The sequence below is a fragment of the Thalassophryne amazonica genome, chromosome 3, assembly GCF_902500255.1.
Source record: "Thalassophryne amazonica chromosome 3, fThaAma1.1, whole genome shotgun sequence".
Lineage (NCBI taxonomy): Eukaryota > Metazoa > Chordata > Actinopteri > Batrachoidiformes > Batrachoididae > Thalassophryne > Thalassophryne amazonica.
The window spans coordinates 18,273,330-18,287,036 of NC_047105.1; the positions used below are offsets into that span (position 1 = coordinate 18,273,330).

The 13,707-nt window shown below is 40.4% G+C and overlaps 1 protein-coding gene across 1 annotated transcript in view; it reads right to left on the reverse strand.

Moving 5' to 3' along the window:
• LOC117506389 (metabotropic glutamate receptor 7) overlaps positions 1-13,707 on the reverse strand; it is a 922,561-nt gene that overhangs the window by 373,321 nt on the left and 535,533 nt on the right. Inside the window, 1 exon segment of the mRNA XM_034165896.1 lies at positions 6,164-6,301. Coding sequence (XP_034021787.1) covers positions 6,164-6,301 — 138 coding nt within the window.

Sequence of the window (13,707 nt, forward strand, 5' to 3'; positions counted from 1 at the left end):
GTGTTATCCTCTGTGCAAATTTCTATTTGTATTTTTCATGTGTGAAGTTTTAACCTATATGTAAATCCATACCATTCTATGACTCCAGCCTTGTGCCAGGATGATCTTAGACATTTTTTACTCTCCTGATTTTACACTTAATACTTAATTTTGTACCACAGAATCTAAATTTTCCATCTGTAGACTTTTATTTTGCAATAGAAATGATCTGAATGTGAACAGTTTGCATTTGGGTACAAGCAGCAGCCTCAGTAGTCAGATGTTGCTGTGGACATGGTGTGGGCATTGGCTTGAAAACTGTAATTGCATCTGGTGATAACTACGAATGGCATGCTTTGCATTGGATGAAAAAGGAAAGATCTTTTTACAAAAAAGAGGTAATCTTCATCTCTTACCATGACAAGGTAGTGGAGATGTCAAAGCAGTTTTTCTTTGTAAGAAACAGAGCTATATATATATATATATATATATATATATATATATATATATATATATATATATATATATATATATATATATATATATGCAATTATGTTAATCGCAAAAGTCCAGGAATTCTAGTGTTTTGCCAAAGTATGCACCCCCTCACTGCCTCGAGATGATCCAGCTGTGTAAATGAAGCACATGCTGATCTGGTCTTGCAGAGACTCAAACCTCCTTGCTGAGAGGCCGCAGCGCTCTCACAACGCTGTGCAACTGAGTATTTTCTTCATATCTTTCCCTTGCAGTTTGGTGGACAGAAATGCAATAACAGCGGTCCCTGTTCTACTGGCGCCAGAAACATTAAAGTAATTTCTTACGCAATTAGAGCAAATACCTAACAAGGGCTTTGGCAATGAAATTATATCAAAATTGTCTTCTGAAAAATGCTGCTGTGCCGTTGCAGTCCATCTGTGAAGTACAAAAGTGAGCGAAATTCTGAATTACTGGTCTCAAAAACATTCTGATTATATTCCCCACTGACTTCTTATGAGCATATTGTGCTGTAACTATTAAAAAAAAAAGATGCTTGGTGAAACTGACAATAATTGCAGTGCTGCCACATTATTATCCAGAACTAACCCTCCATCCTGACCAAAATCATAAGCATCATCCTCACACCTCATTCCTGTCCAATTTTTGAGGGTTCCCTTGACAAAGCTCTCCACAGACGACCTTTGATGCAATGAAAGAAGTCTGGTTTTCCTTGTTTAAGGCATAATCATTTCATACTGTGAACTTGTTCGCCACCTCTTCCTGCTGTTTCGTGGATACAGAGGGAGTTGATCATCCCGAAGTGGCACAGAAGGCCTGTTCATTATGTAATTGGAGGTTTAGTTCTTGGTCCACAGATGATCCCAGCTGTCTGTGTGGTAGAAGCAATAATTTGCAAAGGAAGGAGGAGAATTCCGACAAAGAATAAATAATGCAGCGAGGGAAACTGTGACAATAAATTACGCACCACAAATTAGTTAGGGGAGTTATACTATACCAACTACCATACCAAATTTATTTATGAAGCACTTTAACACAGCCACTGCTGACACGAAGTGCTGTACACTAAAACATCCATTAACCCCTTCTAAGCCTGTATATCCCATTGATGGGAAATTTCACTTTTTATTTGTGATACTGACAAGCCAAAATGAGGTGGGTGGTAGGGGTTAAAACACATTTAAATAAATAAGGAGTACAACTTAAAACTTTAAGGGCCTTTCACACTGAATACGTCAGATGCGTCAAATGTGTCAAAAATCGGTCTAAAAAGCATTATTTTCAATGAGACGTGTTGCTTTTTAGATGCGTCAGATGCGTCGCGTCAAAAGCCGAGCTAAACCGACGCTTCTGATGGGAGCGTCGGCAGGCTGACACGGTCAAACTTCAATCCAATCCAACTTTTGATGCTCTGAGCTGTGACGTACCTTTGCGTTGTCCAATAGGAACGATGCATCGGGCCAAAACACGGAAGACTAGTGGCAAAGACCACTGATCTCTACAAAACGGATCGGTGTAGAAACCACTGATCTCTACAAAACGGATTGGTACAGAAACCACTGATCTCTACAAAATGGATCGGTGCAGAAACCACTGATCTGTGCAAAACATATGTGTCACAGGACTGCTCATTTATGGAGCAGTTTTCTGAAGAAAAATCCTTCAAAATGTTTTTTGTTGTTGTTTGTTACCTCAGAATTTCTGATTACTGTTAAAAAAAAGTTTAGAACACTTGTAATTAAAATAGCTAAATAAATCAATAAATGGTTCTTTAGGAACCTTTCATCTGTAAATTAAAACCACCTGTTATTTCAGATTAGATAATTTCTTATTTAACATAAGGACATTTATTTTTAGACAAAATAACATGGAAATTTGTACATTTTTTTGACGTCTGGTAGATTATTTATATCTCATTTCAACCAGAAAGACACTGTAAATAAATACAAATGTTTATTATAAATGCAACAGGAAATAATTTAATAATGACTGCAGTGTGACTGTAAAGTAGGATTTCTGTGACATAAACCTCATGATGTTTTTTTTAATATAGTCATTTCAACTTGTAATTTCGCCAAAATATGTAATTGCCTTTAATGTTGTTATCAGGACAGAGTCATTTCTAAAATATGAATTTGAGCACAATAAGTGGAGAACTTCTACCTGTGCAAATGTCTTTGGACTTTGATTTTGTGGACATTTTTAATGATCTGTTAATTTATTGTTAAAATATAAAATAAAACAGCTTTTAAAAAATAATAAAATAGTTGTTGTTCAAAGAGCCTTTTATTTACAAGCAGGTGATGTTATGCTGGATTCTTGGGACCAAATGAAGGTCTCTTCTGCAGCTTTGAACTGGTGGTGTTGCTGAAGACACTTTTGTCCTATTTTGAAGAGCAGAGATGTTTTCTTTCGACTGGACTTCGTGGTGTTCAGCTCATCAATGGAAGTATGGTTGTCTGCACAGCAAATGTTCCTGATTGGGACAAATAAAAATATTTCTTTAAATATAAAGAAACACTAAACAGTTTATATATAAAGAAGGAAAAAAAAACCGATGGAAAAAAATGCCAGAAAAAAATAAGTTATTTAAAGTTGAGCTTTTGTGGTGTCTGAAAAAAGCTGTAGCTTTATTTGGTAAAAATAAAAAAAGACTGAACCATTTAGAAATTAAAGCGTTCACTCAGATCAACTGTGCTAAAAGGCTAAGCTAACGTTCACAGCAGTTCAGTAAACGTCATGTTTTATTTTTACATTATTCTCACCTCAATAAAGCTGCAGAACTAAACTCCGTTGGGCAAACTGGGACTTCGCATATATCCAAAAAGTGGGAGATTTCGGACTGAGTGGGTTTGCTCCATGCCCCCGGCTGCCTGCCTCGGTCTGCCCAGTGATGATGCCTGAAGGCCGGCTTGTCCATGTGGGTCGGCATGCTGTCGCGGTTCGATCGATATCCCACCAAGTCGTCAGTCCGCCCTCGGTCGGCGTCAGTCTGAAAAGTAGCTGAAAAAAAGCTTCTCCCAGCAGGGTGATGGGAGAATCGTTCTACTGCTGTTTTTTAAAGCTTTTTTGTGGATCAGGCGACCCAAATTCAAGATGGCGATCGCTGAACTTTTTTCAGATTGTGGAAACAACCAGAGTGTGACGTGGCAATCTCCGCTCCCTTGCCGCTTCCCAAGCGACGCGTCTGACGTCATGCATCGGATGCGTTAAAAATGCATCTTGACGGATTGGAAAGCATTGACGGATTGGCCTGAAGTATGCAGTGTGAAAGGCCCATAAGTCTAGTTGGGGCCGAAAGCCAAGGAGAAAAATAGGTTTTTAAACAAACTTTAAAATGGGCAATGAAGGGGCCTCTCTCACAGACAAGGGCAAGCTGTTCCATAATTTAGGAGCAGCAATATTGAAGGCCCTGTCCCCTCTGAGCTTCCTTCTAGGTCTCGGTACTTCCAGAAGCATAAGGATGAAGAAGCTCAGAGAGGTAAGGCGGGGCAATACTGCGAAGAGAGTTAAAAGCGAACATAAAAATTTTAAAATGCACCCTAAAACATGCAGGCAGTCAATGAAGTGAGGCCAACACGGGAGATATATGATCTCGCTTTTGAGTTCCTGTCAAAAGTCGTGCAGCAGCATTTTGAACCAACTGCAGACACGAAAGTAACGACTGATTGACTCCAACATGAAGTGCATTACAATAATCCAGCAGAGATAAAATAAAAGCATGGATCACTGTTTCAAAGTACTGTCTGGACAAAAAAGATTTCGATTTCACAGTTGCTAACTGCTATAAATGCTAAAAAAAAAAAAACCAGAATTAAGCATAGTTTTAATTTGGCTGTCCACCTTAAAACCAAGATCATTAATAACAGGTCTAAAATAAACCTCCAAAGGTCCTAAGGCAATGAAGGAGAACTCACAGGGGCCACTGGAGCCAAACACCATCACCTCTGTTTTCTTTTCATTAAAATTTAAAAAATTCAAGGCCAACCAACCTTTAATGTCCTCTCGGCATACCCAGAGCTGTTTTATAGAACTGACATCCTTCTGCCCTAAGGGAAATTTGGCAGTGATCAGCATAGCAGTGAAATTGAAATGCCATGCCATCTAAGGATGGAACCTAGAGGCAGTAAATACAATGAAAAAAAACAGTGGCCCGAGAATCATTCCCTGTAGGGCTCCACATAACACTGAAGCTGCAGATTCTGAACCATGAATATGCACAGAAAAGGTTCTGTCTTCCAAGTAAGAGTGACCCATTCAATTGCAATGCCACCGATACCCACTAAGTGATATAATCGAGATAATAAAATGTTATGGTCCACTGTATCAAAGGTAGCAGTTAAATCAAGCAAAACCAAAACAACATGGTTGACAGAATCACACGCAAGAAGGATGTCATTAAAAACCCTTATTAAAGCAGACTCGGTGCTATGAAGGGTTTTAAAACCTGACTGAAAATCCTCCATATATCGTTATATAAATATGTGTAAATTTCATATTACAAAGTATCACTTGTATGGCTGAGAAGGAGAGTACAAAGATTATAGTGTATAATGTATTATAAACACAAAGAAGCAAAACTAGAAGGGCACTCAAAAAGCACAGAGTTCCACCATGGCCAAGGGAGTACTTTTGTGTTATCGTGGGGGTGTTTTGTTATGGACTGTGTTGTGAGGAGTTGTTTGAGATATTGAAGGCTGTTTCCATGGATGCACTTGTGGTTAAGTAGATTGAGTTTGTATGCAGGGGTGAACAGGGAGCCAGTGAAGTGTCCAGAGGATTGGTGTGATGTGCTCATATTTCCGCACCCTCATCAGGTTACTGGCAGCACTGTTTTGGATGTGTGGGAGCTTCTGAAGGTTCCTGCCAGGGATCCCAATAAGGAGTACATTACAATACACAATACACAACAGCAGACACAAAGGACAGTAAGTCCCCTTAATCAGAATGATGGTCGAGGTCTACTGGTTCTTCAGAGAATGAAGATCTTCAGTAAGGCTAATAGGGATTGAAGTAAGCTGTCTGCCAACATCCAGACTAATAAACAGTATGGGAGAATGTACAAGTGCCTATTTAGTGGAGGATAGCAAAGAAAAATGAGATGTGGTCATCTGTGGATTCAGTCAATACTCATACAGTAACTGAACAAATTAATTAGCACTGAAGGCCTGTTCATGCATCACATCGGGGTACTAATTGCAAAACATTGTTGATTGCAGACCAGAAACCTATGAGTCTGTGTTTACCAAAGAAACACTACCTTTGCATATGCAGCTATATTCTATGAGCAACCTTTAAAGTGTGCAAAAAAGTCAAGATGCAATAACAAGTGTTCATGATAACTGTAAAACTGTAATATTGATCTTTCCCAGAAAGTATGAAAAACTCAACTGAATCCAATCACTGGCCCTGTGATAGACTGGCATCCTGTCCAGGGGGTGCCCTGCATCACACCATATGACTGTTAGCATAGGGTACAGCCCCCCCCCACACACACACACTGCCCCTACCCCATGAGCCTTAGTTGGACTAACCGGGTATAGAAGATGAATGATGGATGGACAGATGGAATTCAAGCATTTCTATTGTGCTGTGACATTTATCATTTCTGGTGTGCACAAGTATTTTGAAACATTTCTGTGCACGTGCAGAACACGAACACTGATGAAACATTCAGACACATGCATACCTGTGCACTTTCTGCTGTTCTCATCTTTCTTGGAGGAGCTCATCAGCTTGCAGTTGAAATTTTCTTCCCAGTACTCAGCAAACCACACGTTCCGCCGGTTGTTCTCCAGAGTGCGTGATGTGAAATATGCATCAAATCCTGGAGGACAAAGAATATCAGGTCAACAAAACAGAATATATTCATTAGTCTCTAACAATAATAAAAGCGTAAAGTGTGACAGCAGCATTGACGTGTGAAGAGTAGCAAGCATGACAGTGTGCTTCCTGCAGAAGGAGAGATCTTCAGGACTTAAATATGTTTACACTTTACATTTAAATAATGTGGAGGAGGAATGTTGTGTTTTTTCAAATGTAACATCACAGTCAGTATTTAAATTTAAACAGTGTGGATGAACACAGGCAGCACAGTGGTTTAGTGGTTTGTGCTGTTGTCTCATAGCGAGTAGGTCCCAGATTTGCTTTCCACCTGGTATTTTCTATGTGGAATTTGCATGTTCTGCTATTAGGAGCATTAAGATCTGTAACCCCAAACTGGAAAAGCGGCTTCAGAAGATTTCAGACGCAATATCAAACGTCTCTGCAGAAGAGTGGTCATTGGTTTTGCTCCCATTTTGTGTGAGATGAACTCAAAGATCTAAAACTTTTTCCACATACACAATATCACCATTTCCCTCAAATATTGTTCACAAACCAGTCTAAATCTGTGATAGTGAGCACTTCTCCTTTGCTGAGATAATCCATCCCACCTCACAGGTGTGCCATATCAAGATGCTGATTAGACACCATGATTAGTGCACAGGTGTGCCTTAGACTGCCCACAATAAAAGGCCACTCTGAAAGGTGCAGTTTTATCACACAGCACAATGCCACAGATGTCGCAAGATTTGAGGGAGCATGCAATTGGCATGCTGACAGCAGGAATGTCAACCAGAGCTGTTGCTCATGTATTGAATGTTCATTTCTCTACCATAAGCCGTCTCCAAAGGCGTTTCAGAGAATTTGGCAGTACATCCAACCAGCCTCACAACCGCAGACCACGTGAAACCACACCAGCCCAGGACCTCCACATCCAGCATGTTCACCTCCAAGATCATCTGAGACCAGCCACTCGGACAGCTGCTGAAACAATCGGTTTGCATAACCAAAGAATTTCTGCACAAACTGTCAGACACCGTCTCAGGGAAGCTCATCTGCATGCTCGTCGTCCTCATCGGGGTCTCAACCTGACTCCAGTTCGTCGTCGTAACCGACTTGAGTGGGCAAATGCTCACATTCGCTGGCGTTTGGCACATTGAAGAGGTGTTCTCTTCACGGATGAATCCCGGTTCACACTGTTCAGGGCAGATGGCAGACAGCGTGTGTGGCGTCGTGTGGGTGAGCGGTTTTCTGATGTCAATGTTGTGGATCGAGTGGCCCATGGTGGCGGTGGGGTTATGGTATGGGCAGGCCTCTGTTATGGACGAAGAACACAGGTGCATTTTATTGATGGCATTTTGAATGCACAGAGATACCGTGACGAGATCCTGAGTCCCATTGTTGTGCCATACATCCAAGAACATCACCTCATGTTGCAGCAGGATAATGCACGGCCCCATGTTGCAAGGATCTGTACACAATTCTTGGAAGCTGAAAATGTCCCAGTTCTTGCATGGCCAGCATACTCACCGGACATGTCACCCATTGAGCATGTTTGGGATGCTCTGGACCGGCGTATACGACAGCGTGTACCAGTTCCTGCCAATATCCAGCAACTTCGCACAGCCATTGAAGAGGAGTGGACCAACATTCCACAGGCCACAATTGACAACCTGATCAACTCTATGCGAAGGAAATGTGTTGCACTGCATGAGGCAAATGGTGGTCACACCAGATACTGACTGGTATCCCCCCCAATAAAACAAAACTGCACCTTTCAGAGTGGCCTTTTATTGTGGGCAGTCTAAGGCACACCTGTGCACTAATCATGGTGTCTAATCAGCATCTTGGTATGGCACACCTGTGAGGTGGGATGGATTATCTCAGCAGAGGAGAAGTGCTTACTATCACAGATTTAGACTGGTTTGTGAACAATATTTGAGGGAAATGGTGATATTGTGTATGTGGAAAAAGTTTTAGATCTTTGAGTTCATCTCATACAAAATGGGAGCAAAACCAAAAGTGTTGCGTTTATATTTTTGTTGAGTGTAAGATACTGCTCAGAACCCTTAAACTTAAAAGCCTCTGTGAGAGGACCCAACACCCTCCCAAATGGTGACATAAGTGTGGATGGAGGGTTATGGAATCACAAGATGAAACCTCAAAAGTAAATTGGGGAATATTCTGTGTGTCGCTTAAAATATCCAAGATAAACTAGGTGATCCAGGATCTATGAATCCTTACTAAGAAAAATGGTGACATTTTAAATACAGACAGACAGACAGACAGACAGACAGACAGACAGACAGACAGACAGACAGACAGACAGACAGACAGACAGACAGACAGACAGACAGACAGACAGACAGATAGATAGATAGATAGATAGATAGATAGATAGATAGATAGATAGATAGATAGATAGATAGATAGATAGATAGATAGATAGATAGATAGATAGATAGATAGATAGATAGATAGATAGATAGATAGATAGATAGATAGATAGATAGATAGATAGATAGAGATCTCTTCACACAGTGGACAGGGCTAATATTCACTCCAGTAGAGCTACAGTGACTTTTATAGGGTTTTGATAAATTTGCTGACATGATTCACAGATAAGCAAAGCTGCAGCTAACAGAAAAAAATATATTAGTAATAATCTGTGCATGACTAAAGTGAGCTGGCAAAGCATAAATGTCAGCTCAGAAAAATCAAGATGAACAGCAGTATCAAAGTAAAAAGGACATTTCACGAAGAGCATCCAAGTAAGAGAAATGAAGAACCAAATTGCACACATGGAAATGAATGAGAAGAGCATTCTTTATAGTTGTTCAATGTCACAACCTGTGTGTGTCCACTGAATTCATGATCTTATTGTTTCTATGCTTTCATCATTGATTCATTCATTTTAGTACCAGCTCACCAAGCACCTGGGAATGCATTCAAGAAAAATACAGAACAGCTCAATATAACATTGAGCAAAATACTGGCACATGCGCTGGTGTTACTACATCCACCACACCATAGAACTGGCTTGGGTCTTGGATGGTAATCACAGGACAACAGGACCATTCCCACATCTTTAAAGTAACCATTTATCTTTTGCAGTCAGGTGAAACCGGGATGTGTCTTTGGCCTTCTATAGCCACTGTGGTCCTCAAAACCCAGGCACCTGTGTTCTGGATCATGCACAGAGAAACACACCAGATGGTCAAAATGTCAACACTGACGTTCGCTCACAATGCAAGCAATACTCCTCAGCTGAGTCTCTCTAAGTAACCATCTGACACAGTGTCATTGCAGCAGTACTCAAGGATCCTCAGAAAAGTCCTAGTAGCAAACACTTCCAGTCTAGGTCAGAGGTTGGCATCCAAGTCTCACAAGCATATAGTAAGATGGGGAGCACCAGGATCCTAATAACTTGGACCTTTCTTCTCCTCCAAAGATATTGACATTGTCAAACACCTCTGTCCAGCAACGCCATGAATGCATAAGCTCTACCTAGGCATCTCAACGAGTGCAGGTAGCTGAGTGGATGAGAAGCTGGCCTGCCAATATGTAGACCTGGGTTTGAATCCTGCTCATGTTGCCTGTCTGTGCCCTTGGGCAAGACACTTTGGCCCAGTCCCAGTATTCACCCTTTACCTTAATTTTAGATATTCACATGAATGTGTGAATATGAATATCTGAACAAAGTGGCAGGACTGGACCTTTATCTGCATTGCCTCAGTCCACCCAGCTGTAAAAATGGGTACCGCCCTTGGCTGGGGAATTAAATGTGAGTCATCCTTGCGATGCATCTGCTTGATGGAAAAGTGCTACAGAAAAGCAATTCTTTTTCTCCCTTATGTCTTGATCGCAAAGGTCGAAGACTCAAACACATGAATGTCACTGCCGATATCCATGAATGTCTCTCCACACACACATGATCTACTGAATGATTTTTAATATAATATAATATAATTATTCCCTCCCAAATGAAAAGGTACTGTTTTAAAAACAATGAGTCATCGTAAGCTAAAGGATTGTGACAATCACATAATATTCTCTCTTCATGGAATTTTCTTCTTCTTATTATTAATGCACCGATAGCAGCTGGTGCCTACCACAAAATGAACACAACCACTGGTTGAGTGGAATACCCACCTCTGTCAACTAATCCTGTTGACGTACAGTAGTGTTCAGAATAATAGTAGTGCTATGTGACTAAAAAGATTAATCCAGCTTTTGAGTATATTTCTTATTGTTACATGGGAAACAAGGTACCAGTAGATTCAGTAGATTCTCACAAATCCAACAAGACCAAGCATTCATGATATACACACTCTTAAGGCTATGAAATTGGGTGATTAGTAAAAAAAAAAAAGTAGAAAAGAGGGTGTTCACAATAATAGTAGTGTGGCATTCAGTCAGTGAGTTCATCAATTTTGTGGAACAAACAGGTGTGAATCAGGTGTCCCCTATGTAAGGATGAAGCCAGCACCTGTTGAACATGCTTTTCTCTTTGAAAGCCTGAGGAAAATGGGACGTTCAAGACATGGTTCAGAAGAACAGCGTAGTTTGATTAAAAAGTTGATTGGAGAGGGGAAAATGTATATGCAGGTGCAAAAAATTATAGGTTGTTCATCTACAATGATCTCCAATGCTTTAAAATGGACAACAAAACAAAGACGCGTGGAAGAAAATGGAAAACAACCATCAAAATGGATAGAAGAATAACCAGAATGGCAAAGGCTCACCCATTGATCAGCTCCAGGATGATCAAAGACAGTCTGGAGTTACCTGTAAGTGCTGTGACAGTTAGAAGACACCTGTGTGAAGCTAATTTATTTGCAAGAATCCCCCGCAAAGTCCCTCTGTTAAATAAAAGACATGTGCAGAAGAGGCTACAATTTGCCAAAGAACACATCAACTGGCCTAAAGAGAAATGGAGCAATATTTTGTGGACTGATGAGAGTAAAACTGTTCTTTTTGGGTCCAAGGGCCGCAGACAGTTTGTGAGACAACCCCCAAACTCTGAATTCAAGCCACAGTTCACAGTGAAGACAGTGAAGCATGGTGGTGTAAGTATCATGATATGGGCATGTTTCTCCTACTATGGTGTTGGGCCTATATATCACATACCAGGTATCATGGATCAGTTTGCATATGTCAAAATACTTGAAGAGGTCATGTTGCCTTATGCTGAAGAGGACATGCCCTTGAAATGGGTATTTCAACAAGACAATGATCCCTAGCACACTATTAAACAAGCAAAATCTTGGTTCCAAACCAACAAAATTAATGCCTCGCAGATGTGAAGAAATCATGAAAAACTGTGGTTATACAATTAAATACTAGTTTAGTGATTCACAGGATTGCTAAAAAAGCAGTTTGAACATAATAGTTTTGAGTTTGTAGCATCAAAAGCAGATGCTACTATTATTGTGAACACCCCCTTTTCTACTTTTTTTTACTAATAGCCCAATTTCATAGCCTTAAGAGTGTGCATATCATGAATGCTTGATCTTGTTGGATTTGTGAGAATCTACTGAATCTACTGGTACCTTGTTTCCCATGTAACAATAAGAAATATACTCAAAACCTGGATTAATCTTTTTAGTCACATAGCACTACTATTATTCTGAACACTACTGTAAGTTCAGAGCAGGTTTGCTGTTGTGTTCTGATTATCCAGCATCGGCTTTGTAGAACTGAAACATCCAGGATCACACCAGAATGTCAACAATCTAATTTGGCTAACAAAGTAACACCCATAAGAAGAATATGGCTCATGTGAAGGAAGGAAAAGTAGGGGGTCTGGGGAGAAACATTCATTTTCATGTCCATTATAAACTTCTCTTTGGGAAAACAAAGAGTTTGAAAGAGCCATGGATTTTGTATAACACCTGGAAAATTTAAGATTTTTTTTATCTTCACAACTGTAAGTTATCTCACTTTCTTACTAAAAATGTATCATCAGATAGATCATCAATCTGTGGCTTTTCCACTGTGGGCTGCATGGTGGCTTAGTGGTGCCTAACAGCACAGAAGGTCGTGGGATTGATTCCCGCCCTTTCTGTGTGAAATTTGCATGTTCTCCCCGTGTCTGTGTGGGTTTCCTCTGAGTACTTCGGTTTCCTCCCACAATCAAGGATATGCTTATTTAGGGTCTGCTCTTTTCTCTGTCCCTGACTAAGGCAGATTCTACATCTGGAGTTGGTTCCCGGGTGCTGGACTGTGGATGTTCACACTGCTCCTAATGGTTAGATTGTGTCTAACTATAACTAGGATGGGTTAAATGCGGAGGACAAGTTTCAATGTGTAATGACAAACTTTCTATTCTATTCTATTCATATTCTCCAAGTCACCAGTTCTGCTGAGATGTCCTTGACATCCTGTGAGGATCTCACTAATTCATACATTTATTTTTTTTTAACCATTTCTGACAGCCTAAAATTAAAATATGGACTATGCTGTGTAGAGCTCAAAGTCTGCAGGAAGGTTAATGTGTTGAGTGATAGGCAGCCCGAAAGACACAGATAAAAAAAATAGAATCAAAAGGCAGCAGAACAAAACTTGGAATGATTCCATTATACCAAGCCATCAAGTTCATACTGTAATTCACAAAATGATGCCATCATGCCATCAGACTGGGGGAACGATGGTGTGCTGTGGAAGACACTGGTCCAGACATATCACACCATGAGGTCTCTTTCACAACAGAGGTGGTGGCTTTTGACTTGTCTTCCTTTGTGAAACACATGGTTAAAAAACAGGACATTTCCCATCCTGTACATTCTAGCAGCTGGACAAGGACGAGTAGATGTCCACGTTTCACATGGCTGCAGCAGATGGATGGTTACTATTTAGTCCAGGAGCCAGTCATCAATTTTGACCTCATTAGTACCATTGAAGGTGACCAAACAACACTTAGAATCCAGCCTCATTGTGTATCATGGCCTACACAAAAATGTATGATAGCCATCACAGGGTGGTAGTTGAAGCCAGCTAGGAGTTAATGAAGAATCACACAGAGGTCAAATTCAAAAAATGCTCCAATCATGTTGAAAACTATATCACATTATTTGTCTGATCATAACAATTCCAAAAAGGGCAGTCTTCTGCTGGGACTGCTTGGGGCTGAGGGAGAGAACCACAAAAAAGACATGCTGTGGAGGGGAGCAGAGATCAATCACTAATGATTAAATGCAGAGTGGTGCATACAGAGCAAAAAGAGAAACAAACACTCAGTGCATCATGGGAACCCCCCAGCAGTCTAAGTCTAAACACACTGAAACACATCATCACACTGTTACATCATCTCCTGTTGTGTTGGGGACTTTACACAGAGACTGCTACCTGCTGCTTTGGACTTGAACTAACAGTCTTTTTCAAGACTTTTTTTACTTTTTATTTTTTAAT